At 36.8% G+C, this 27,209-nt stretch overlaps 1 protein-coding gene across 2 annotated transcripts in view; it reads left to right on the plus strand.

Moving 5' to 3' along the window:
* NUP62CL (nucleoporin 62 C-terminal like) overlaps positions 1–27,209 on the plus strand; it is an 85,690-nt gene that overhangs the window by 42,790 nt on the left and 15,691 nt on the right. Inside the window, exons 2-9 of one of the 2 annotated variants that reach the window (XM_067022873.1) lie at positions 2,616–2,720; positions 4,606–4,704; positions 8,925–9,084; positions 16,204–16,354; positions 16,651–16,700; positions 16,849–16,983; positions 18,636–18,747; positions 22,739–22,805. In XM_067022873.1, the coding sequence (XP_066878974.1) occupies positions 2,663–2,720; positions 4,606–4,704; positions 8,925–9,084; positions 16,204–16,354; positions 16,651–16,700; positions 16,849–16,983; positions 18,636–18,747; positions 22,739–22,805 (832 nt within the window). In that variant the 5' untranslated portion in view covers positions 2,616–2,662. Of the gene's footprint in view, positions 1–2,615; positions 2,721–4,605; positions 4,705–8,924; positions 9,085–16,203; positions 16,355–16,650; positions 16,701–16,848; positions 16,984–18,635; positions 21,133–22,738; positions 22,806–27,209 lie in introns of those variants that run through there. The other variant, XM_059050293.2, reaches the window with a different exon arrangement.

The raw sequence follows: 27,209 nt of genomic DNA on the forward strand, positions 1-27,209 counted from the left end.
TGATTTCTTTTTCAGGTAGACTGCCTATTTCCTCTTCATTTGTTAGGTCTGGTGGGTTTTTACCTTGCTCCTTCATCTTCTGTGTGTTTTTCTGTCTTTTCATTTTGCTTACTGTGTTTGGGGTCTCCTTTTTGCAGGCTGCAGGTTCATAGTTCCCGTTGTTTTTGGTGTCTGTTCCCAGTGGCTTAGGTTGGTTCAGTGGGTTGTGTAGGTTTCCTGGTTGATGGCACTAGTGCCTATGTTCTGGTGGATGAGGCTGGATCTTGCCTTTCTTGTGGGCAGGTCCACGTCTGGTGGTGTGTTTTGGTGTGTCTGTAGCCTTATTATTATTTTAGGCAGCCTCTCTGTTAATGGATGGGTCTGTAGTCCTGTCTTGCTAGTTGTTGGGCATAGGGTGTCCAGCACTGTAGCTTGCTGGTCATTGAGCGAAGCTGGGTCTTGGTGTTGAGATGGATATCTCTGGGAGATTTTCGCTGTTTAATATTACGTGGAGCTGGGAGATCTCTTGTGGACCAGTGTCCTGAAGTTGGTTCTCCCACCTCAGAGACACAGCCCTGACACCTGGCTGGAGCACCAAGAGCCTTTAATCCACATGGCTCAGAATAAAATGGAGAAAAAATAGAAAGGAAAGAAAAAAAGGAAGTAAGGGAGGGAGGGAGGAAGGAAGGAAGAAAGGAAGAAAGAAAGAATGAAAGAAAGAAGATAAAATGAAGTAGGATAAAATAAAGTTATTAAAATAAAAAATAATTATTAAGAAGAAAAATTTTTAAAGTAAAAAAACAACGGGTCAGTCAGAATTCTAGGACAAATGGTGAAAACAGAGCTATACAGACAAAATCTCATGCAGCAGCACACACATACACACTCACAAAAAGAAAAATGGGAAAATAATAATATATCTTGCTTCCAAAGTCCACCTCCTCAACTTGGGATGATTCACTGTCTATTCAGGTATTCCACAGATGCAGGGCACTTCAAGTTGATTGTGGAGCTTTAATCCGCTGCTTCTGAGGCTGCTGGGAAAGACCTCCCCCTCTCCTTTTTGTTCGCACAGCTTCTGGGGTTCACCTTTGGACCTGACCCCGCCTCTGCGTGTAGGTTGCCCGAGGGCGTCTGCTCTTCGCTCAGACAGGACAGGGTTAAAGGAGCCGCTGATTCAGGGGCTCTGGCTCAGGCCGGGGGAAGGGAGGAGTACGGATCCAGGGCAAGCCTGCGGCGGCAGAGGCCGGCATGACGTTGCACCAGCCTGAGGCGTGCAGTGCGTTCTCCAGGGGAAGTTGTCCCTGGATCCCGGGACCCTGGCAGTGGTGGGCTGCACAGGCTCCCAGGAGGGGCAGTGTGGAAAGTGAGTGACCTGTGCTTGCACACAGGCTTCTTGGTGGCAGCAGCAGCAGACTTAGCATCTCATGCCCGTCTCTGTGGTCCGTGCTGATAGCCGTGGCTCGTGCCCATTTCTGGAGCTCCTTTACGAGTGCGCTTACTCCCCTCTCGTTTCACACCAGGAAACAAAGGGTGAAGAAAAAGTCTCTTGTCTCTTCGGCAGCTCTGTGCCCGTCTCTGGAGCTCCTTTAAGCGGTACTCTTAATCTCCTCTCCTCATGCCCCAGGAAGCAAAGAAGGAAGAAAAGGTCTCTTGCCTCTTCGGCAGCTCCAGACTTTTTCCTGGACTTCCTCCCGGCTAGCCGTGGCGCACTAGCCCCTTCAGGCTGTGTTCAGGCAGCCAACCCCAGTCCTCTCCCTGCGATCCGACCTCCGAAGTCCAAGCCTCAGCTCCCAGCCCCCGCCCTTCCCGGCGACTGAGCAGACAAGCCTCTCGGGCTGGTGAGTGCTGGTCGGCACCGATCCTCCGCGGGAATCTCTCTGCTTTGCCCTCTGCACCCTGTTACTGCAATCTCTTCTGTGGCTCTGAAGCTTTCCCCCTCTGCCACCCACAGTGTCTGCCCGTGAAGGGGCTTCTAGTGTGTGGGAACCTTTCCTCCTTCACAGCTCCCTCCCACTGGTGCAGGTCCCGTCCCTATTCTTTTGTCTTTGTTTTTTCTTTCTTCTTTTGCCCTACCCAGGTACGTGGGGAGTTTCTTGCCTTTTGAAGTTCTGAGGTCTTTTGCCAGCATTTAGTGCGTGTTCTATAGGAGGAGTTCCACGCGTAGATGTATTTCTGATATGTCTGTGGGGAGGAAGGTGATCTTCACGTCTTACTCTAATGCCATCTTCTCTAGCCCCCCATAAATGTTTCTTTATCTGCTGTACCTTCAGGACAATTTCCAGAGATTTCAATTAAAAAAAAAATTTTACCAGTTATGGTTGCTTCATTGGGGGATGGGTCCCTAGGACTTCTTATGTCACAATTTTGGAAGTGGACCCCCCTGTTAGGTTGCTTACTTTTTTAGTAGAGTTTCTTTCTTATGATGGTGCTAGAAGGTTGGCTATACTAAGCAGTACTGATGAACTATTTTTTAAATCAGGATTTTACTATGTCAGATTTATTAAATATCAGGGTACTTGATTTTCCTTGCTTTGTTGTTATTTCTCCATATAAGTGAAGTTTGTTATAATGGTGTTTTACTTATTAAAAATTATTTTTATTGACATATTTTTCTGCTTGTTACTTTAATTTAGGGTTGGTTCCAGCATCTACTGTTGCTGCTGCTATTAGTTCAAGCACCATGCTGTTTACCTCATTTTCAAATGCTTCTACCTCCACTGCTGCTACTGGGCTCTCATGTAAGTTACTGGTTGCAAAGAAAATACTATTATTTCATATCAGGCCACTTAACTCAATTTGCCAGTATAAGCTATGGATCTCCGACGTCTCATAAATTATCATTATGCTTGATCCCGTTTGTAACTGTTGTATCAATAGTAGCTTTGCTTAAGAACCTGATTGTCATGGCTTTCGCTATGAATTTTATATTAACATGATTATTACAGCTTAAAGTTATGATTTTAAGCGTATAATTCATTAACAGTGTAATGTTTTGAAGCGAATGGGAAGAGTGGAAGTTTTGTCAAGTATGTCTGAAGGGAAGAAGTCTTATTATCCATGTGAATAAGATAAAATGGGAAATAAATGTTGGAGCCTTGCTGTATTTTATTCTTCTGTGTAGACCAGGTTTGCAGTCCTTATATTTCACTTATCAGAAGTGTTACATGACAAAAGGCCCAGCTGTAGTTTTGAGCTTTAATGACACTGTGTGATGTCTCCAGTTCTCTCCCCTTAAAGATGAACATCTGGATGCTTTGAGCTGAGAAGTGGGGCGTTAATTATCTTGTAACCCCAACTTCTTTGCTACACCTCTTCCATTAGTAGAGTAATAACAAATGGTGAGAATATTGACTTCTGTATATATCTTAGGCAATTCTTTCTTACAGGTCCATATAAGCTGCTTGTGCTTTTGCGGCATCTTCACAGTGCCATGATGTTCATCATTAGAGTTTGTTATTGTAATCCTAGCAGTAATATGGTCCTCCCAAAGCCCTGTTATAGTGAGCCTGTCATCATTTCTGGGAATAAAACTTGCCAGGAATTTCTGATGCCTAGTTGAGCATGAAAAATGGTGGTCGCCATCCCCATTGTCTTGTGCAGTTGGCGTAGGTGGAACATTAGTTGCAATTGTAGGTTGCCACTTGAATTGTATTTTCTTCCAAGTAGATACAGTTCCAATCCCGAGACATGACTGAGATTCTGGAAACCTTTTGATATATGTAAGCAATATCCTTCTCAAGTATAATAGATTTTGTGAATATGACCATGTCTGAGGTTGGGAGTTAAAATTATTGAATGAATTCCATTTTCAATCAAAGACTTGACTTCTGGCCTTTTAAAAAATTTTTATTTATTTCTTTCTTTTGGGCTGCACTGGGTCTTTGTTGCTGTGTGCAGGCTTTCTCTAGTTGTGGCGAGTGGGGGCTACTCTTTGTTGCAGTGCACGGGCTTCTCATTGTGGTGGCTTCTCTTGTTGGGGAGCATGGGCTCTAGGCACGCAGGCTTCAGTAGTTGCAGCGTGTGGGCTCAGTAGTTGTGGCCCACAGGCTCTAGAGCGCAGGCTCCGTAGTTGTGGCGCTTGGGCTTAGTTGCTCCCGCGGCAGGTGGGATCTTCCCGGATCAGGGCTTGAACCCGTGTCCCCTGCATTGGCAGGTGGATTCTTAACCACTGCGCCACCAGGTAAGTCTGACTTCTGACTTTGACAGGTTTTTTTTTTTCTTTCCTGTCTTTGATGTCCTTGCCTACAAAATGAAAAGAAATCTTGACCACAGTGTTTTTAAAATGAACTTTAATGAGGTATAATCTACATGTCATAAAATTTACTTAAGTGTATAGTTCAGTGATTTTTAATCAATTTACCGAATTGTGTAACTCTCACCATAGTACAGTTTTAGACCATTTCTATCACCCCAGTAAGATCTCTCAGCCCGAGACAACTACTAATCTGTTTTCTGTCTCTATCTATGCCTCTTCTGGACTTTTCATATAAATGGATTGACTGTATTTTTTTGAGGCTTAGCCAAAGTTACTAAAGGACTCAGATGAAAAAGACCCTATATAAATTCTTCATTCACTGTTTTTGATTAAAAGGGCAATAGGTAATATTATGTTGTTCTCTGCAGTTGGTGCCCCTACAACTTTGGCTGGAATGCTTGATGGTACAGCTTGGGGATTTGGATTAAAATTCCCTGGAGCAGGAGGAGCAGCTGCTGTTGCATCTAGTAAGATTTTTAGAACTACTGGGATGTGTTTGAATGCTCACTGGAAATGTACTGCATAACAAAAGCAGTAAGTAGGTTGTATTCCTTAGCTTCTAGGACTAAGAAGGTTTTGATCATCTCACCAGCATATCCAAAAGGTACATCAGTATTGACAATTGCCAAAGGGTAGAATGAGACAGTGATATCAATGAGATTACTTCTTTGAGATGACCATAATCAAAGCTGCTATCAAACTCTTGTCAACTCTGAAACTTAAAAATTCTTATTATTGATCATACTGTTTAAAGTGACCCAGTACATTGGGATTCCTAGAGTTTTATTCTCTAAAAGTTAATTTAAGGTTTGACCTGTATTAAAGTTGATCCTCTCCTTAAGCTGATGACAGGAGTTTCTGTGGACCTATCCTAAATTTATTTCTGCCGGTTAGGCACTAGTTAGGTTGTAAATTAAAGAAAACTTGGTTATCCATTGCCTTTTAGCTGTTGTGAGCTGGGTGGTTAGAGGTCAGTTACTACTTAAACCTACCATTTAAGTCAGACTCCACTTTAGGGAAGTCTTGTTTGTTCTGACTTTTAAAAGTTTACTTAGGGCTGAAAGGAATCTTTCTTCAAACCTGTCATAAACTAAAAGTCAGTCCCTGTTAAGTTTAAAATAATTATTCCTAAACAGAGATGTAAACCATCTTTTGCATGACCAACACTTAACTGAATTTCTACTGTGCACTCAGCTAACTGGCCAACCTATGAGCGTTATGAAGGGCATGGCTTGAGAATTTTATAAGTAATCATATTTGCAAAAAATATAGCACATAGTTTCCCTTATAAAATGCTGAACAAAAAATTGATTCTTTCAGTCATGGGTGGAGTCACTGAAATATGAATTTGCAGGCTTTTTGGTGACTCTACCGTAACTCACCCCCTACCTATCTGAGTCTTAATATTCCTTCCTGCAAACTGGTACCTTTGCTACTAGCCCATTTGATCCACCACTGCCTTATGTACTTACCCACCTCCCCATCAGATATGTCTCAACTCAATACCCCCAACCCAGAGTTGTTTTTTTCCCCTACTCACCTTTCCTTCTCCCCAAGTATATTTACTTGCTCAGATTCTTCATCTCACAAATTAGCCCTGTAGGGCAGCTTTCAGGTATCTGTATCTGTAAATTTATAGCCATTTGAGATTATTCTCTGCCCTAGGTATAATCAGCAAGTTTTAAGAGAAGCTTGCTTGTTATAAATCTCATCTTTTGCATTAGTCTATGAAAGTAACGATGTCCATTCCTAGCATGAAGTAAGATACATAGTTGTTGATCAGAGACAGGATAGGAAAATTGGATAGTAGGATCTTTTAAAGGATGGTCTCACTATTTTATGTAATGATTTTTAAGATCATCAGAATGAGATTTATTTAAATGTAAATCCAAATTTGGTATGCAATTATTTTCTATTATTTGTAGAACAGTGCTTCCTTTTTAGTACACAGATAACATAGAGTTGGCTGTATTTAGTTTAGACCAAAGTTGTAACTTGCAAAATCAGACAGTGGTAGAACCTTCATTCTCAAAACTATTGCTTCTTTTGGTATTAATTGAAATATTATTGTTATTTAAATATTGTCTACTATGCCAGAGCTAATTTATAACTTTTAAAAATACCATGAAAATAAAGAACAAAGGTAAATACTATATAAACAGTTTAAAATAATCATACCATTTTTTTAAGACTCAAGATTCCTTTGTGTTTAGACTGACAGGTATTAATTTCCTGAAGGTATCACACTGCATCTTTGGAGAGTTGTTCATTTGTCTGTTAACCTCTTTCTTTAATGGTAGTGATGGTAGTTGCTTTTTTAAAATTTATAAAAACCATACACACATGCATATATACATGTATCACACCCTCTAGAGAAAACAGTTTGGTGCTTGTCTTAACAGGCTTTTTTCCAAATGCATACAAACATACATTAAATTTATTTGTTTTACAAAAATGGGATACACACAGACATAATCATAGAATTTGCTGTTTTCTCTTAAGTATACATTATCTTTGGACATCTGTCCATGTCAGGAAATGCTGACTTAAAAAAAAATCTTCTTTGGGTGAAGATAAGCTCCTTTACAAGAAGGACTTGTTTTTTTCTTAATTGTTTTTCTGGGGTTTTTTGCCTTGGATATAGTAGTTACACAATGTTAGAATGAATTAATCAATAAAGGGGGGGTCTTGATAGTGTCATTAATTTTCAGCATTTCTGGGGAAGGAATTCTTTTCAGATAAGACTTTTTATTCTCAGCTGAAGAGCGTGATGACCACATGGTTGTAAAGAATGGAACGTGGGATCCAATCTGTAACCTCTCCAGTGTCCTGAGTGATAGTGACCCCAGGGATCCTTTGTGACTAGGCATGGTCTTCCCTTGTGGTGCTCATTCCACTTTCACAAAAGCTAACCAAAAGAATGGGGGAATTATTGTAAGGATCCTTGTGGCCAAAAGGGAAATGAAATCTTGTGGAAATCTAATACAGGTATTATCGTGGCAATGAACTTCAAGGAAAGTGAAATTTAGAAGTTGTTCTGAAGTCAGCTTTAGGGACCTCCTGGATCTAATATTGCATAAACATAATTCAGCTATTCTCCTTTTGTCTGTTTTTTTCTTTTTTTAACTTCCTTTTCGTTTCTTTACCTCTTTTTCTGCTTTATATTCTTAATTTTGCCTTGCTCATGACTCTTTAATTCTACTTTATGTTTTTCCTCTGTCAGTCCTTTCAACTACCTTTGCCTGTTGTCTGATTCTTTCTACATGTTTGGAAATATTTCCAAATTTCTGCTTAGAGTCTGATTCTTTCCATACTTCTGGAAATATTTCCGTATTTTTACCCACCATCTTATTCTTTCCACAGTTCTAAATTTTCAAAAATGAGATTCTGACCTACCTTATCCCTGTTTGGCTAGAGCTTTTTGTGCCAGACCCTCTCATAGGCTGCCAGTAGCATATGGAATGGCTTCCTATACTTCAGATGCCCACCCTTGTCAACTGTGAACTAGGATCAAAGGACAGAGTTACTGAAATAAAGAATGGGTGTCTGAGCCTGATCCCTCAGCAGGAACAGAGTAGGCCAGTTTCCCTAAGAATAGGCAGTGTGTGTTGGCAGGCACCATGATATATGTATTTATCTCGGGTGGCAATTAACCTGAAAGTATTGCTAATTGGGAAAACAAGGCTAATGTAAAACAAACAAATCATTGTATACATGTTATAATATATTTTTATAACAAATTCTTGTTACAGAAGCAGCATTTATTAATTACAAGAACATTTGAAAATACAGAGAACCAAAAAGAAGAAAACACTTCCAGTCCCCACCAGCCACAATTTTCTGTGCATTGTTTGTTAAGTGCTCACTGTGTAAGGAAGAACCAAAAGTGCTATAGAAGTTCAGAAAACCAAGAGATAACCATGAGTAGAAGAGAAGTGGACAATAAACACGGGGAAGGAAGAATCTGAGCTTGGCCATGATGTGTACTGAGAATTTCATGTACAGAAGACAGGGCATTTTAGTAAGGGTGTAAAGAAAAGACACATAGAAGAGAGGTCTGGGCTGTAGATAAAACTTTGAGAGGCTTTTAACTATAATACTGGCTAAGATGTATGCCTACTATGGACTATGGTGTAGAGAAACAGGCAGTCTCCCCTATTGATAGGAATATAAATTGGCAAAGTCTTTTTGGTAGGGGAATTGGAAAGTAATACTACAATTTAGAGCATGCTGACCCTTTGATCTAGCAATTTCATTTCTAGAAATTAATTACACAGATATATTCACATAAGTATGCAAAGTTATAGATGTACAGAGATTTTGTGTAAGATTGCAATTATTCTTTCCTTGAAAGTTTAGCAGAACTCGCTGGTGAGGTCATTTGGGTCTGGAGTTTTCTTTATGGGAAGAGTTTTGAGGATTGATTCAATTCCTTTAATGGTTATAGGTCTGGTTAGGTTATAAATTGTATTTTTCTATACAGTTATCCAGGATTTTAAGTTGTTAGCAGGAAGCTTAATCCAGATACCTGGCCTGCCATATATTATAGCAACATTGAGTTAAAATCATACAACTTGGAGTTCAAATTCACATTAAAAATACTTCTATAGTTTTTCATCCTGAATGATCAAGGACTGAATTTAAAAATTTCTTACTTATTACTAACATTATACACTTTATTTTCCAGCTACAACATCAACCATCACCACTACCACGGTCACCAGCACCAGCACCAGCACCAGCACCACCAGTAGCTTTACCATGAATCTAAAACCACTGACATCAACTGGCATGAATAACACTGTTCCATTCGGCATGACTTCTATACCTTTTACTTTGACCATTAAGTAAGCCTATTTATTTGAAAATTCGTGTGAGTCTCATTTCTTTGTCATATAGAGGGCATAGTTTGCTTGTACATCTTTAGAATAGTGTTTGAAAGTTAGGTAAATGACTCAGAGTCAAGGAGCAGTTAGGGAAAGGATTTCTGTTGCTTAGGAAGTTGAACAACCAAAAGGATACCATTGTCTTCTGAATACCATTATAATACAATTATTACTATTGCTAATAATAGATAACATTTATTGTGTGATAACTATATGCTTAGGAATATGACAGTGCTTTACAACATCATACCATTTAATCCTCACAATAACCTTATGAGGTAGGTACTATTTTTGTTCTCATTTATAGATGAGTAAACTGGAGCACATAAAGATTTTATAATCCACCTCTGGTCATACACTTGGTAATGGTTGAGCCAGGATTAAAATTCAGGTAGTCAAGCTCTAGAGCCTGTATTCTTAAAATTTATGCCATGTTCATCCCTAAGCATTTGGGGTTTTTTAAACAACTTTATTGGAATATAATTGCTTTGCAGTGTTGTGTTAGTTTCTGCTGTACAACAAAATGAATCAGCTATATATATACATATATCCCCATATCCCCTCCCTCTTGAGCCTTGCTCCGACCCCCTCCCTATCCCACCACTCTAGGTGGTCACAAAGCACCGAGGTGATCTCCCTGTGCTATGCAGCTGCTTCCCACTAGCTATTTATTTTACATTTGTTAGTGTATATACGTCCATTCCACTCTCTCACTTTGTCCCAGCTTACCCTTCCCCCACTGTGTCCTCAAGTCCATTCTCTACATCTGTGTCTAATTAAACTTTTTATTTTGAGTTAACTGTAGATTCACATTTACTTCTAAGAAATAATACAAAAAATTCTGTGTGTACTTAACCTAGTTTTCCCCAATAATAATATCTTGCGATACTATAGTACAATATCACATTCAGGATACTGACATTGATATAGTCAAGATGTAGAACAGTTCCATCGCAACAAGGATCCCTCCTGTTGCCCTTTTATATCCACACTCGCTACCCTCTTCTCCTTTCCCTGAACCTGGGCAACAATTGCTCTGTTCTCCATTTCTATAACCTTGACATTTAAAGAAATGTCATACAAATGGAATCATACAGCATGTGACCTTTGGGGACTATTTTTCTCATTAAGCATAATTCCTTGAGATAAAGTTGTCATGTGTATCAATAGTTTGTTATTTTTTTATTTCTGAGTAGTATTCCATGGTATTATAGATGTGCCATCATTTGTTTAACCATTCACCCATTGATGGACATCTAGGTTGTTTCCAGTTGGGGACTATTATGAACAAAGCTGCTATGAACATTTATGTACAGGTTTTTGGTGAACCTAAGTCTCATTTCTCTGGGGTAAATGCCCAGGTGCACAGTTGCTGGGTGATATGGTAGTTGCAAGTTTATATTTTTAGGAAACTGCCATAAATCTTTTCCAGAGTGGCTGTACCATTTTACCTGCCCAGCAGCAATGTGTGAGAGATCCACTTTGTCCACATTGTTGCCAGGATTTGGTGTTGTCACTATTTTTTACTTTAGCCCTTCTAATAGATATGAAGTGATATCTCACTGTGGATTTAATTTGCATTCCCCTGATGACTAATGATGTTGAACATCTTTTCATGTGCTAATCTGCCATCTGCATGTTTTCATTTGTGAAGTGTCTTTTCATATCTTTTGTCCATTTTCTACTTGAATTTGTTTTTTGACTGAGTTTTGAGAGTTTTATGTATTCTAGATACCTGCCCTTTGTCAGATATGTGGTTTACGAACATTTTTTCTAACTCTGTAATTTGTCTTTTCATCTTTTAAAGAGTATTTCACCAAACAAAACTTTTAATTGATGAGGTCTGATTTATCAATTTTTCCTTTAATGAATTGTGCTTTTAATTAATTTATTAATTTATTAATTTATGGCTGTGTTGGGTCTTCATTTCTGTGTGAGGGCTTTCTCTAGTTGTGGCAAGTGGGGGCCAGTCTTTATCGCGGTGCATGGACCTCTCACTATCGCGGCCTCTCTTGTTGTGGAGCACAGGCTCCAGACGTGCAGGCTCAGTAGTTGTGGCTCACGGGCCTAGTTGCTCCGTGGCATGTGGGATCTTCCCAGACCAGGGCTCGAACCCGTGTCCCCTGCATTAGCAGGCAGATTCTCAACCACTGCACCACCAGGGAAGCCCTGATTTGTGCTTCTAGTGTCAAGTTTAAGAACTCTTTGCCTAACCCTAGGTCCCAAAGATTTTTTCCTAATTTTTTTCTAAAAGTTTTATAGTTTTACATTTTATATTTAAGGTTGTGATCTATTCTGAGTTAATTTTTGTATAATGTGTGTGTTTTAGATTGAGATTCTATTTTTTTGGGGGGTCTATGGATGTCCAGTTTTTTCAGCATCATTTGTTGAAAGGCTATTTTCTTCCATTGAATGGCTCTTTCAACTTTGTCAAAAATCAATTGGACATATTTGTGTCAAATGCTTTTTCTGCCTCAATTGATAGGATCTTTTAAGATTTTTGTTCTTTAGCTTCAAGATATGGTGAAATATAGTCAATGATTTTCAAATGTTGAACCATCCTTACATATGTGGAATAAATCCCACTTGGTCATGATGTATAATTTTTTAATACATTTTTGGATTCAGTTTACTAGTATTTTGTGGGCTTTTATATCCAAGTTCATGAGAGATATTGGTCTGTAGTTTTGTTTTCTTTCTTTTTTAAATTCTGTCTTTGGTTTTGATATCTGAATGTTACTAGCCTTATAAGATGATCTGGGAAGTATTCCCTTCTTTTCTATTTTATAGAAGAAATTTTGTAAAATTTGTGTTAATTCACTAAAAGTTTGGCAGAATTCTCCAGCAAAACCCCCTTTTAAGGAGCTTTTAAATTATAAATCAATTTCTTTAGTGGTTCTAGGACTATTCAGGTTATGTTTCATCTTCCATGAGTTTTAGTAGTGTGTGGTTTTCCAGGAATTGGTCTGTTTCTTCTAAATTGTGGAATTTATGAGTGTAAAGTTGTTCATATTTCCTTTTTGTCCTTTTAATAGCTATAGGCATAGTCCCCTGTTTCATTTCTGATATTGGTGATTTGTAGCTTTCTTTTATCAATTTTATTCATCTTCTCCCAAAGGAGTAGCTTTTATTTCACTGATTATTCTCTTATTATTTTCATTTTCAATTTCATTGACATCTACTCTTTAGGAATTTTTGCCTTCTGATTGCACTGGTTTTATTTTGCTCTTTTTTTTTTTGAGGTATGAACTTAGATTATTGATTTGAGACATTTCCCCTTTTGTAATGTAAAGCATTTAGTGCCATAAATATCCTTCTTAGCACTGTGTTAGCTTTGTACTACATCTTCCATAATGTTGTATTTTCATTTTCATCCAGTTCTATGTAATTAAAAAATTTCCCGTGTGAATTCCTCTTTGACTCATAGATTATTTAGAAGTGTATTAATATCCAAGTGTTTGGAAATTTTCTTGTTTTATTTTTATATTGATTTCTAATTTGAGTCCATTATGGTTGGAGAGCATGCTCTGTATGATTTCAGTTCTGATATATTTGTTCAGATTTGTTTTATGAGCAGGGATATGGTCTTTCTTGGTCAGTGTTCCATGAGCACCTAAAAATTGTTTTCTGCTCTTGGGTAGAGTGTTCTATATATGTCAATTAGATTCTGTTGCTTCACTGTATTTTCAGATCTGTATCCTTGCTGCTCTAGTGCTTCTTTTCAGTTGTGGAAAGTGGCTTTTTGAATTTCCCAACTGTAATTGTGGATATGACTATTTTTCTCTTTAGCCCAGTCAGTTTTGCTTCATGTATTTTGGGGTCCTGCTGTTTGGTTGGTACATATTCAGGATCATTAGCTTTCCTGGTGCTTTAATTCCTTTATTACTATGTAATGTTCCTCTTTGACTCTGGTAATTTTCTTTGCTCTAAAATCAACTTTATCTGATATTAATATAGCCATTTATTTTTAACAATTAATCTTACATGTATATCTTTTTCCATCCTTTTACTTTCAACATGTGTTCTTGTATTTGAAGTGAATTTCTTATAGACAGCATATTGATGGATCATAATTTTTATCCATTCTGCCAATCTCTCTGGTAGTTGGTAAATTTAGCACATCTACATTTAAGGTAATTATTGATGTGTTAGGGCTTAAGTCTGCCATTTTATTATTTTGTTGTTGTTGTTTGTTACTTCTGTTTTTTGTTTTCTGTTTCTCTTTTTTTAAAACTTCCTGTGGGTTATTCAGACATTTTTTAGGTTTCCAGCTTGTTCTGTTTATAGTGCTTCTGAGTATATTGCTTTGTATAGTTTTCTTACTGATTGCTCTAGGTGTTGCAGTATACATATGTAACTTACAACCATCTAGCCATAATGACATTTTACCACTTTGGGTAAACTGTAGAAACCTTACTTCCATTTAGTTCCCTTTATGTTTTAAGTACAATTGTCTCAAGTATTTCCTCTATGTACTTTGAACACCACATTCCATGGTGTTATACTTTTTGCTCCAACCATCAAATATGATTTACAAAACTCACTAGGGGTAGAATAGCCTATTATATTTACCCTTTTCCATCCATTTAGCTGTTCTTCTTTCCTTTATGAAATTCCATGCCTTCTTCTGTTTTCAGTTCCTTTCTATTTAGCCAATCTTCAAGGGTATGTTCGACAGCAACAAATTCTCTTTAGTTTACTTTGCATAAAAATATATTTATATTCCCTTCATTTCTCAAGGACATTTTCACCAGATATAGCAGTTGTGGTCAACAGTTTTTTTCTTCAGTACTTGAAAAATGTTGTGACACTTGCTTTTAGCCTTTATGGTTTGAGATGAGAAATTTGCTGTCATTCGAATTAGGGTTCCATTTTAAGTGATGTGTTGTTTCTCTCTGGCTGCTTTCAAGATTTTTTTCTTTACTTTTAGTTTTCAGAAATTTAAGTATTATGTGTCTTAGTATAGATTTCTTTGAATTATTCTCTTTGGGGTTTGCTCAGCTTCTTGAGTCTTTAGGTTTATATCTTTTGACAACTTTGGGAATTTTTCAACCTTTATTTTTCAGAATACTTTAAAAATCTCATTCTGTCTTTTTTTCTCTTTGTATAATTCTCTGATGATAAGTATGTTCATCTTATTACCATCCTCCAGTTCCTTCAGAATTTTTTTTCATTTTTTGTGTCTATTCTCTCTGCTGTTCTGTAAGTTCTATTAATTTATCTTCAAGTTCACTGATTCTATTCTCTGTCATCTCTACTCTAGTATCCAACCCTTCAAGTGAGCATTTATTTCAGTTATTTTTCAGTTCTTTAATTTCCATCTGATTGTTTTTCATAACTTTTATTTCTTTGTTGAGGTTTTCTATTTTTTCATTTGTTTCCCCAGACTTCATAATTGCTTGTTGGAACATTTTTTTGATGGTTGCTTTAAAATTCTTTTCAGATAATTCTAACATCAGATACCTCTCAATGTTGGGATCTCTAGGTTGTTTTCTTCTCTTTTGAGTTGTCATTTTCTTGATATGATGGATAATTTTCAACTGTATCCTGTACATTTTTCTATTATGTTAGAAGACCTTGGTTCTATTTAAATCTTTGTTAATTAGGGAATCCTTTTGTTAAGGTGTAGTGCAAGAGTTGGGTACGTTTGTATGTTCAGCTTCCCACTGGACCCTGCCCACACCACCTCAGCCAAAGTGGTGCAGTGACTCACACTGCCTCAGTGCAGATGAAAGGTGTGGAAGTTCAGTTCCCCTTTTGGTCTGCTGACTCATTTCCCATGAAAGTGGGGGCATTGCATCGTACAACTTCATTGCCTCTAGTGCGCTTATAAGCTCAACTCCCATCTGGGCCCCAGGGCTCCCAGAACAAGAGGAAGCAGGGGACTAACTCATATTGCTTAGTTGCTGTAGAATTTCAGCTTCCTATTGGGCCCCACTGACACAGGAGGAGGGGGAAGCAAGATGTCAGCTACTCTGCCTCATATCACTTCATTCAGCCTCATTGATGATGGGTTGGTATGGAAGCTTAGCTCACTACTGGGTCCCACTGACATAGGCTCTGGGAGAAGGGGGACAAGAGTGCTGACTGAGGCTCTGAGAGAAGGGGCACAGAGTGCTGGCCTTGCTTTGCCCTGCCTCAGTCAGTCTTAATTTTTCCAGTGGGTATAGAGGTTAAGCTCTCCACTTAGCCTTGCTGACATAGGGGTGGTGGGAGGTGGAATCCTTATTAGCCTGAGTTGCATTACCTTGTTCAGTCTCAATGATGCCAGGTGGGTATACAGGTTCAGGTCTCCATTGGCTGCCACTGACACTGAAGACAAGGGGTGAAGCCTCATGGTAACTAACACTGTTTCACTCTGCCTTATTAAGTCTTGTTGCTGCTGGGTGGGGATTTAGGTTCAGCTTATCACTGGACCTCGCCAACAATACCCTGGTGGGGGAATTGGAACACTGCCTGCCTCTGCTGGGCTGGGAATTGATGATCACCTCTGCACCCAGCCCTCCCGACACCGCCCCAGCAGGGAATCAGAGCATTGCCTGGTTCCGCCAGTCCCTTGATGGAAAATAAGGTACCTGTTCAGCCTATTTGACACCACCTGGTAGGGGAATCAGAGTTCCCCTTAGTTCTGCCCAGTGGAGGGTGGAAGATCAGCTGCCTATTCTGTCATGGATACTGCTTAGATGGGGAATGGATCACTTTGACTAAGAGCTGAGGGGAGAGGGAATCCCGTCTCTTTGGCCACATAAATGCAGAATGGAGCTTACATCATGCTGAGTTGAGGGAGAAGGAAGGGAGCAGGTTGTGGCACAGACTTTAGCTGTTCTTACTGAAATTTAGTAGATATCTTAATAAATCTTTATGTGCTGTATTCCTTTAAGATAATTTCCAGAGTTTGAATGGTTGTTTTTAAAATAATCTTTACCAGTTATAGTGGTTTTGTTAGGGAGCAGGTCTGAGAAACTCCTCATGTGCTGTTTTCTTCTCTAAGTCCTCATATGTTGTACTAAAGTTTAAAAAAAATCTGATCATACTTTTGAAAGTATGATCATATGATCATACTGTGTCCTTTCTTTTTAGTGAAATCATAACTCCTGTGATGACGTATGGTCAGCTGGATGGTCTGGTAAACAAATGGAGCCTTGAGTTAGAGGATCAAGAGAAATACTTTCTTCACCAGGTCACCCAGGTCAATGTTTGGGACTATACATTGATTGAGAATGGTGAGAAGGTAAGAAGATATTCTCATTAATCTACCTGCATTGTACAAGTACTTTCAGATGAACACAAGAGAATAGACCTGTGTTTAGTGGTTAATTTTTCCTTCCAATATTGGTGATAAACTTAAAAATATTTTCTTTAGGTAATAAGTGCCCTGAATTAGGAACTCTTTCATATTTGAAGTATATATGAGAAAAAAATACTGCTTTAAAATTACAATGTAAAAATAAATAAATAAATAAATAAAATAAAATTACAATGTAAATTCAAATATTTACACTATTGTATTCTTATTTTCCTTTATAGATTATTGCTTTACATGGAGAAGTGCAAAAGGTGAAACTGGATCAGAAAAGGTAAAATCTTAGATTCCCTAGGTTGAAAGATTAAAGATCTATTTCTTTGTCCAGTTGTTTTTCCTTGTTATAGTTTTTTACATTTATTTTATCACTCCAAATTCCTTTCGTCAGCCCTTCTATTGACTTGTTTTTTTTTTTTTTTCAGGCTGGAACAAGAATTGTATTTTATCCTGTCACAGCAGAAAGAACTAGAAGATCTCATGACTCCTTTAGAGGAGACTGTAAAGGACCAGAGTGGGTCTGTTTATCCACAGCATACAGATGAGGAGCTTGAGAGGACGTAAGCAACTGAATAAAGATTGAGGAATGGGGCAGGACTTAGCTACCAAAAAGGGGGAAAATGGTATTGAAAGGCAGGGAATAAAAAATTGGTAGAAAAGTGCAATTTCTGGTAGTTGCCATTTATCACCTTATTTGGCTATTTTCTGTTTATCTTTTCAGGATGCTTGAAAATGAAGTAATCATTCTGGCAATTTTTTATAGCATTTTGTACACTTATTATCTCAAGCTTATATATGACTACTTATATAAAGTTTTTATATTTGTCAAATTTGTTCTTAAATCAGAAATACCAATTTTATATATGTGGTGTCATGATATTGTGGAATATTTATGATCTCCTATTTATACTGACTCTTTTAAACCTAATGTTCCTTCAGTTGCTTCAGTGATAAATCCATTTCCTATTTTAAAGGCAATTTGTTAATCTGGGGGCAAACTGCATGGCTTTTAAACATTGAATGATTTCATCAATGTCTTGGGCTGGATATATTTTATTTGTGTGTGATTCAGTCTTTACCTTTGATCAATATATTGCCAATGTTCCCACAGTAACTTTATCTCTTTGGAACTGAGATTTGTTAATCAGGCCAAATTATAAAATGCTGTTAGGAGAACTTGTATGAATGGCTACATAAACTAGATTGAGATTAAATCTGACTCATTTTATCAATGGCTTATTAGTGAGTCAAGACTGAGCTTATTTTTTAAAACCTTGCAAGTTAGCTTTTTTTGTAGGTGCATTAAATGTGGTAAGTACAGCTAATCTATATGGACCCTAGTTCTGTTTCTGCTTTTGTATTTCAGCCTTTGTGAATATTTCTTTCCTTTGCATTGATTATTCTATGCATTCTAACATTTATTTTTTTGGAAACAGATTTACATTTTCAGCCATGAGGTCCTAACTGTAGGTTGAAGAAATAATTGAAACATTAGGTTCTTTCCAATTGCTTTTAGGTAGTCAGATTTACATTGTGTTGGAATCTTTACTAGAATCTTCAACAATCTAGGCAACTAATTACCTATAAGTACTTTGGGACAGAAAAGCAGTAGATGGTTATCAATAAATCTAATTGAATTATTTAATATTTATAGACATTAAGATTGAAAAATCCTCTGTTATAAACATATTCATTGACTAGGTTAAGAGTGTGTGTGTGTGTGTATGCACAAATAGTTGGGGTGGAAATCTTGAGAGTTTAGCCAACTAATCAATTTGTTGTGAACTTAGTAGATTTATCTGCCTTTGATTATTGTGAATTTCATTTCTTAAAATATCTTTTGTTGGATGATGGAGTATATTTGTATAATGTTTTACCTTGAAAATTTATGTATTCAAAATTGTTGAACACATCTCAGCATTTACTAAATACTGCCAGACACCAAATAACTTCTCACATATCTAAGTGACCTATGGGTTTATTGATACCTAAAAAGAGGGTAAATAGGTAACTGTAAAAATGACAAGATGGTTAAAAGCCTTCACCTGTGGAGTCTTTTTAGAATATGGTCATTAATGCTACATCCATTAAAATGAGAAGGTAGGGGAACTGGGGCAAATCCAGTTGGCGGTATCATTCTTTGTATGTCAGTAACAGTGCATAGTGGAGAAAACATTTCTGTTTAGTCCCTTTATTTTACCTACCTTTTCATTTACAGGTTAGCAGAAGATGTAGATGCTCAGCTGAAACGAATGGCCCAAGATCTCAAGGACATTATTGAGTACCTGAATACATTTGGAAGTCCTGCTGACACTACTGACCCGGTGTGTTAACTGCTTTATCTATTTAGGCAACCAGAATTTAGTATGAAATTAGCATTCTGTAGTTCCTTTAGCTAGTTACCTTCTCCTGTCCACTGTAGTGCTCCTTACCTGCCTCCAGAGACATGAAGCTTTTGGGTGTAGTTAGTGGGGCAGGAAATATTTAGGAGCAGAAAAGGTTGTGAGTTTTTTGTGGTTATTCCCAGGAGGGTAAAACAAATTACTGTTCTCCCAAAATTTTCAGGGTTTTCTTTCTGTTCTTCCTATAAGTATGTCCTTGTTCTTATTTTTCTGTTCACTTACTCGTTAGCTAGTTTATTCTTCCTTTTACATATTAATCTATATATTCATATAACTGTAAGTGTGTGTATATATACATATATATGTATGTATATACATGTTTGAGTCTGTTAGGTATATCCAGGCAATCCTTAACTTATAATTTGGATATATATCTCAAAAGTTTGATAAGTCAACTATGAGACTCAAAATATATTTTCCATAGATATTTGTTAAGTATGCTTATTAGGTTTCCACCTGCCTTGTGGAATCCTAGTTAACTCATAATGTAAATTTATTGTAAGATGAGAAAATACAGCCAAGGCTCCAATTAGAGAGTTGAGATTTTTGAGTTAATTTGGAGGTAAGGAAGGACTGGTTTATTTTCCCTTTTCTATACTCTAATTAAAGAGTTTATTTCCTCAACCTTTCCCTATTGTCTTAGCTGCTAAATGGAGTCCTCCTTTTCCCCTCTCCCACCCCATGGCAGTGACAGTAAGAGGAATCTCCCATTGTGGGAGATTCCATTGTACTCTCTATCAGTTGATTATAATTAGGAGTGGAGCCAGGAGCTGGATAGGTGAGGATGAATGACCTATCTGTAAGTAGTAATTATTCTTTAGTGAGTTCTTTGTCAATTATACATAGACAGTTCTTTATCTATATACATATTACTAGCTTTTTTAATTAGAAAGAGAGAATGGTATAGTTGAGAAAGCACTAGAATTTTATTCAAGTCACTTAATCTCTCTGGGTCTTGGCTCCTTTTGCAGAATGTCAAGGGTAGACTAAATGATCTTGAAGTCTCCTCCAGCTATAAAAATTATGCCATTCCCTACTTTGGGTAAATCTAAAATTGAATAATTACAAATATAAATTAGTCTGGGATTATACATGCTACCATCTTCCTGTGTTCATGCAGATGCAGGTTTTCTTTTATAGGTTTTCTTTTTAGTGAAAGATTAGATCACCATTGTGATTCTAAAATTCAAAATTGTTTTGTTGTCATAGAACTTTGATGCATAGATAAATACATGCATACTTAGACATGAAGCAGAGCTGATGTCTAATCTCTCTGTGTTGAATTAATATAAAATGAGTGTTCTGAACAGAGTAAGTAAAAGGAGACTGTAATCCCATCCTTATCCTTTTTCTCTGCTTAGCCTTGCATTGTTTTATTTTATTTTAGTAGTGGGGAGTAAATGATTTGAGTCTTTTGTTTTTGTTTTTACTGGCAAGGGTGATTGAGATGTTTAAGATGAGTGAATTAAAGGATAATTGCTTCTTGATAGCAGGACAAAAGAAGCAAGAGATCAGCAACAATTCATCTCTTTTCTCAGGTAGCATAAATCATTGGACAGGAAGCAGAGAAAACAGTTGTTGAACACTGATATTCTTGTAGATAATTAAGTGTAACCAGATCAACAGAGCTTTGTTACTGTGGGCCATACACCAGGGTAGAAAAATAGCACATATGTTCAACAGTATTCATGATGATGAGACTTACCTGTTTATTTTCACCATTTTTGAGGGGAGATAGGAAAGACCACCTAATTTCTAAAATTTTTATTAAGCAAGTTCATATTATGCTATATGATATTTAGCCTCATATTTTTATAAAAATTCATTGTTCCTACTACAAATTATATTTGTTTGTTATATTAAGATACACTAAATTTGCTGTTTTTATTACATACTGTTTAAGTGTGGTAACATTTTCATTTCTTCTTGTTTTCAATATTATACTGGACTTTGCCAGAATATTTGTCAAAAGTGTTCTAACATTTTTTAAAGGATTAGTTTGTTGTTTTTTTTTGTGGTACGCGGGCCTCTCACTGTCATGGCCTCTCCCGTTGCGGAGCACAGGCTCCGGACACGCAGGCTCAGCGGCCATGGCTCACGGGCCCAGCCGCTCCGCGGCATGTGGGATCCTCCCGGACCGGGGCACGAACCCGTGTGCCCTGCATCAGCAGGCGGACTCTCAACCACTGCACCACCAGGGAAGCCCAAGGATTAGTATTTTTGTTACAAAGTCAATGCATATGCTTATTCCATGTATTAAGCTCGGGAAATATGGAAATCTATAAAGAAAAGTAAAACACCTGTGTTATCAGTACTGTGCTAATATATTAGTGTATTTCTTCCAAGTATTTTTGCTATGCTGGTAAAAATACTATTTTCTTTTAAATAGCTTTGGAAACATACCTATATAAAGTTTTGGATTCTGTCTTCATTTAATATTCTTTCATAGTATTTTCCCCAAAGTTTAACCATTCTTTGAAAATATGGTTTTAATGACTCTATAATATTTCATTAGAGATGACTTTACCATAATATATTTAATCATTCTTTTTAATCCTTTTTTTTTTTTTGTGTGTGTGTGTGTGTGTGTGTGTGTGTGTGTGGTACGCGGGCCTCTCACTGTCGTGGCCTCTCCCGTTGCGGAGCACAGGCTCCGGACACGCAGGCTCAGCAGCCATGGTTCACGGGCCCAGCCGCTCCGCAGCACGTGGGATCTTCCCGGACCGGGGCACGAACCCGTGTCCCCTGCATCGACAGGCGGACTCTCAACCACTGCGCCACCAGGGAAGCCCCTAATCATTTTTTATTGATGGAGATATTGTTTCAAATTTTTACCATTGTGAAATTAACCTGTAATGACCAGTTGTATGTTTAGGTTTCATTATTTCCTCTGGATAGATTTCTAGAAGTAGAACATACTGAGTTAAAAGGTACGAATGTTTTAAAACTTTGATATATATTGCAAAAATTTACATTTTGAAGGGCTAGGTCAATTTATATTACTATAGGCTGTATATGAATGTACACCTATTTCCCCCACACACTTGACAACTGAGTATTACCATTTATTAAAAATTGCTATTTGGAAATCTTGCTACTTGTGACAACATGTATGGACCTTGAGGGCATTATACAAAGTAAAATAAGTCCGATAGAGAAAGACAAATACCATATGATCTCACTTATATATGGAATTTGAGAACAAAAACTAAAACTAAAGCAAGCTCATAGATACACAGAACAGATTGGTGGTTGCCAGCGGCTGGAGGTAGGTGGTGGGCAAAATGGCTGAAAGGTGTCAAAAAGTACAAACTTATAGTTATAAAATAAATAAGTCATGATGGCTATAGTTAATAATAATACTGTATTATATATTTGAAAATTGATAAAAGAATAGATTGGAAAAGTCCTCATCACAAAACAAATTTTTTTTGTAACTGTATGGTGGATGTTAACTAGACTTAATGGTGATCATTTCACAATATTTACAAATATCAAATCATTACTGTATACACCTGAAACTAATATAATGTTACATATGTCAGTTATACCTCAATAAAAAAGTTGATTTTGTTGACAGAAGGTAATATTTAAAAAAATATTATATGAATTTCTTGTCCTGTCAAATGTCTGTTAATGTTCTTTACTTATTTTTGTACTATAGAAGTCACTTTTTTATTGAATTGTAGAAATTGAATTCTTGACAGTTACAAAATAGATTAACTAATATATAGATGTAATGAACATTACAAACATAAAATAGCAAAAAAACATGCAATTAATATTTAGCAATTCTCAGTCAATTTCTTACCAGAAGAAATGAAAATAACTTCCTAATTTCAGTTTTTTATGTTTAGTTTTTATTTACCATATCAGAATAATCATAATCTAAAAATCCTGTGTGTGTTTTTAGCTCCAGCAGATTTGCAAAATTCTGAATGCGCATATGGACTTTCTACAATGGATTAATCAAACTTCAGGTGGGAGTTTATTTGTACCCCAAGTTATCTGTAAGTAGAAAATGTGATACAAGTCAGGTTTTGTGCACCATGACCACACTCAAATAAGAGCTCAGTTGTAGGGGTATTATTTAACATATGTTATGTCTATATTAATTCTGAAGAACCGTAATTGCTTATTTTTAGAAAATGAAACACAGGAAGGATAAACTAGAAACTGATGAAAATAGGGGATGTTTAGGAATGAGGTGGAGGAGATAGGGATAGAAACAGTACTTCTGTGAGTATACCTTTTTATACAATTTTGACTTCTGGACCATATAAAAGTTTAAATACTCAAAAATTTAAATTAAGCCAAAAATAATGGGAAGAAAGACAAATGCTAAAATTGAATACACACGCACTGTGAAGAAGAGTGGCCCCCACTTGCCGCAACTAGAGAAAGCCCTTGCACAGAAACGAAGACCCAACACAGCCAAAAATAAATAAATAAATAAAATTGAATACAAAATGAAAACAAATAAATCTGTGTAACTAATCTATAACATAAACGTGCAGCTCAGATAACTTCTGAACATAGTGTTCTTGATGATGCATCCTTGCTAGGATGTAATCTTAATGATAAAAAGAACTGCAAAGAAATCTTAAGCTATCTTAATAAGTTTATCATTAGTTTCAGAATTATACTATGTATTATATATGCATGTGGTATAATAATATTACTACCATTATATATATTATAGTAGAAAGCAAATGCATGAGTATATTGATAATAGAAACCAAGATTTTCATTGAAAGATAAGAGATATATTTTTCTTCCTTTCATATTTTTATTATAAATTTGAATTGCAAACATCAGTATGAATTCCTATTTCCTTTTTCTGTACATGGAAGGGGCCAAGAAGCAATGACACACCCTGATAGCAGTGAGCACATCTAACACCTAGATCTTGGTTTCTAAATACCATTACGATTAAAAGGAACCTTGGAGAAATATCTGATCTCAGGTCTCAGGCAGGGAAAGTACAGGGTGAGTTTGGCACTTTTCATGCCAGAAAACAAAGATTGTTCAACGACTTATGAGATTATATCAGGATACAAGATTGTGCTTTAATGGGCTTCTACTGGCCAAATCAGGTTTCAGCATCAAAAAGAATAATGACAGTGATGGATTATAAGACACTGAGGGAGAAAAAACTTATGAGTCCACAGTGATACTCCAAAAAAAAAAAGAGAGAGAGAGAGAAATAGAAGGTACAGGGAAAAGTCTTTATAGAAGCATGGTAGCTAATAATTATAGAAGGAATGATAGGATTAGAGAACCACCATTAAAAACACTTTCAACAGAATACATTTATTAAGCTTTCCCTGATCTTGAGTACTCGGCCTCATTTATAAAATGTTTCAACTGTCAGTCATTTCTTAGCAGAAAAAATATACTAGCAGGAAATGAACCAAATATAAATTGCAAGTTACTGAATTATTTTTAAAAATTTATTTAGGTATAATTTATATACATCATTTTAATTTAATTTATATACACTCATTTTAATTGTACAATTTAATGAGAAAGCCACCGTGTTGTAGCCCCAGCTCAATGATTGAATGATTCAGGCAAGGGTCATCAAGGAATGCTAAAACCATTGAATTTAAAATTGTTGGGGAACAGGATATTTACATAGTCTCAAAAATATTACTATATACATTACTTAAAAATTACAAAGGAGCAAATGTACCTTTGCAACAGTGCTGACAAGTACCACTTCAATCAAGTGATCAAATTTAATATCACCAATAGTGGGATAATGACATTGTTTGCCTCTTGATCTGACATGAGAAGTGCACAATATCCCATATGTAGTATTCTTTTTAAAAATGTTTAACCTGAGTCTAATAATAAGAAAATAATCAGACATTCTATGTGTGAGACATTCTGGAAGATACTGTAGTGTTCTTACCAAAAATGTTTAACTGAATCAAGTCACAAGAAAATAATCAGTCTATGCGTGAGACATTCTGAAAGATAATTGGCTTGGACTCTTGAAAAATCAGTCATGGGAAACCAAAAAAATTCAAAACAAAAAAATTAAGAGGATTTTGTAGATTAAAAGAAATATAACAATCAAGTCTACCATATTAACTTTGATTAGATACTGGATTAAAGCCAAGAAGACATTATTTAGAACAATTGGGGAAATTGAATTTGGACTACACATTAAATATTAAGGAATTTTTTAGTTTCTTATATGTCTTATTGTGGTTATATAGGAAAATATTTTTATTCTTAGAAGCTGCATGCTATGTTATTTAGAGAAGTGTCATATCTTTAGTTCTGTTTCAAGTGGTTCAACCAAAATCATTTGTGGAGAGAAAAAGATGGAGTGATTTGTGGCAAAATGGTAACAGTGGGTTAATCCAGGAAAAGGGTATATAAGTTTGTGACTTTTACTATTCTCTCAACTTTTTAATAGATTTAAAATAAAAGCTGGTGGGAAGTGATTTTTATAGACTTTTGCCTAAATATGGAATATATTAAGACCTCAGTAATTGAGACAAATGGGGGCTAGTTAGCCAATCAGAGTCACTACTTTTAAAGACGTAGTATGAAAATAATACAAATCTTGTTTGGCTTTATAGATTCCTCATTCTCTACATTTAATAGAGGTCATCAGCCATGAACTTCTTCTGCTTCTTTCCCTTCCAAACATACCTGTATCATCATCATCCATCTTTACTTCTTTCTTTCCTGTGTTCTATTCCTTTCTAAACTGTGTTTTGAATCATCAGAGGGAGGTAAAATTCTATATTGCTTTAGTATTAATTACCTGAGGGGGAGAGGTTTCTGAGTCAGACAGATATGGATTCAAGTCAAGGTATTACTACTTAATAGTTGTGTGACCTTAATTGTTACTTAATCTCCATGAGTCTGTTTCCTTATTTTAAAAATGAGGGCTAGTATTTACCTTTTAGGGCTTTTGTAAGGATTAAAGGAAGCAAAATTGAACTTTCCTTGAGCAGTGCCTGGCCCATGGTTGGTAGTCAGTAAATGACAGCAGCAGAACTGGTTGTCAGAGTTTACTGTATATAGGAGGAGTGAGGTGGGGAGAAGGACAAGAAGGGTCATATGGTTCAAAAGGTAGCTATTGGGCTTCCCTGGTGGCGCAGTGGTTGAGAGTCCGCCTGCCGATGCAGGGGACACGGGTTCATGCCCCGGTCCGGGAAGATCCCACATGCCGCTGAGTGGCTGGGCCCGTGAGCCATGGCCGCTGAGCCTGTGCATCTGGAGCCTGTGCTCCGCAACGGGAGAGGCCACAGCAGTGAGAGGCCCGCGTACCGCAAAACCAAAAACAAAAACAAAATAAAAAGCAAACAAAAAAGGGTAGCTATTAAATGAGTCTAGAGAAAGCAGTTCCGCATAGATTATCATTGAAAACCACTTACCTAGAGAAGTTGTTAAGAACAGCTGAGATGTGGGAGAATGTCAGTGGCTAGAAAACACTGAGGAATGAGATCATACAAAGTTTGACTCAGTTGTATTCCTCTCTGTCGCGTATTTTCCTACAATGAGCAATGCTTCTTGGATAGAGTTGGGGGGATGTCAAAATGTAATTAGGTAAAGAAAGATTATAGTGATTTTTTTTTTCTCTTGGCTGAGATCCTCTTTGTCATAAATGAAATCTCAAGGCTCTCAGCCAGTGTTTTCCTACTAATAAAATTAAGATTGTTAGTGCTACAAAGAACTTACTTTATTATGTAAATGAAGAAACTGGTTCAGAAAAGTTAAATGACTTCCCTAAGAACACACAGTTAATTAGTGGCAGAGCTAGGACCAGAATCTAAATTTCCTAGTTATCAGAACAGTATTCTTTCTACTGGTATGCTCTTAAAACAATTCTAATGTAGGCATCACTGGATATAAAAACAAATCTTAATCATTTACCTAACAGTAGAGGACGTGGGTTTTCAAAGTATGATAATGGTAGTACTCGAGTAGGATGTAAGTTCTAGATGTCTGGGTAAAGTTTCAGTCAACACAGAGTAAAAAGGGTAAGACAATGGAGAGTAATGATTACTTGGAGTTACTTTTCTGCTAAAATTTGAGTTGAGCTGGAGGGGCAATGAGAGCTCATACAGGTTCCCAAATGAGATGAGGAAGCCACGATAATGGAAAAAAGCCTGGTGATTCTTAATACTGTGGGCTCCTTTTTTGCTGTTCCCACAAGGAACCTTTCCTTTTCATATCAGGGAAAGACATGATCAAGGAATGGAGAGTGGCAGGATTTAATTATGCTAAGAGAAGGGTTTTTTTTGTTGTTGGTTTATTTTACTTTTTATTAAGGAGTCATGTCTGCTGAAATGGTCTGTGGACTGAGAAGTTTTAAGGTTAAACTTCTCAATGAATTTCTTTATTCACATCCAAATAAT

This window comes from Kogia breviceps, chromosome X, assembly GCF_026419965.1.
Source record: "Kogia breviceps isolate mKogBre1 chromosome X, mKogBre1 haplotype 1, whole genome shotgun sequence".
Taxonomy (NCBI): domain Eukaryota; kingdom Metazoa; phylum Chordata; class Mammalia; order Artiodactyla; family Physeteridae; genus Kogia; species Kogia breviceps.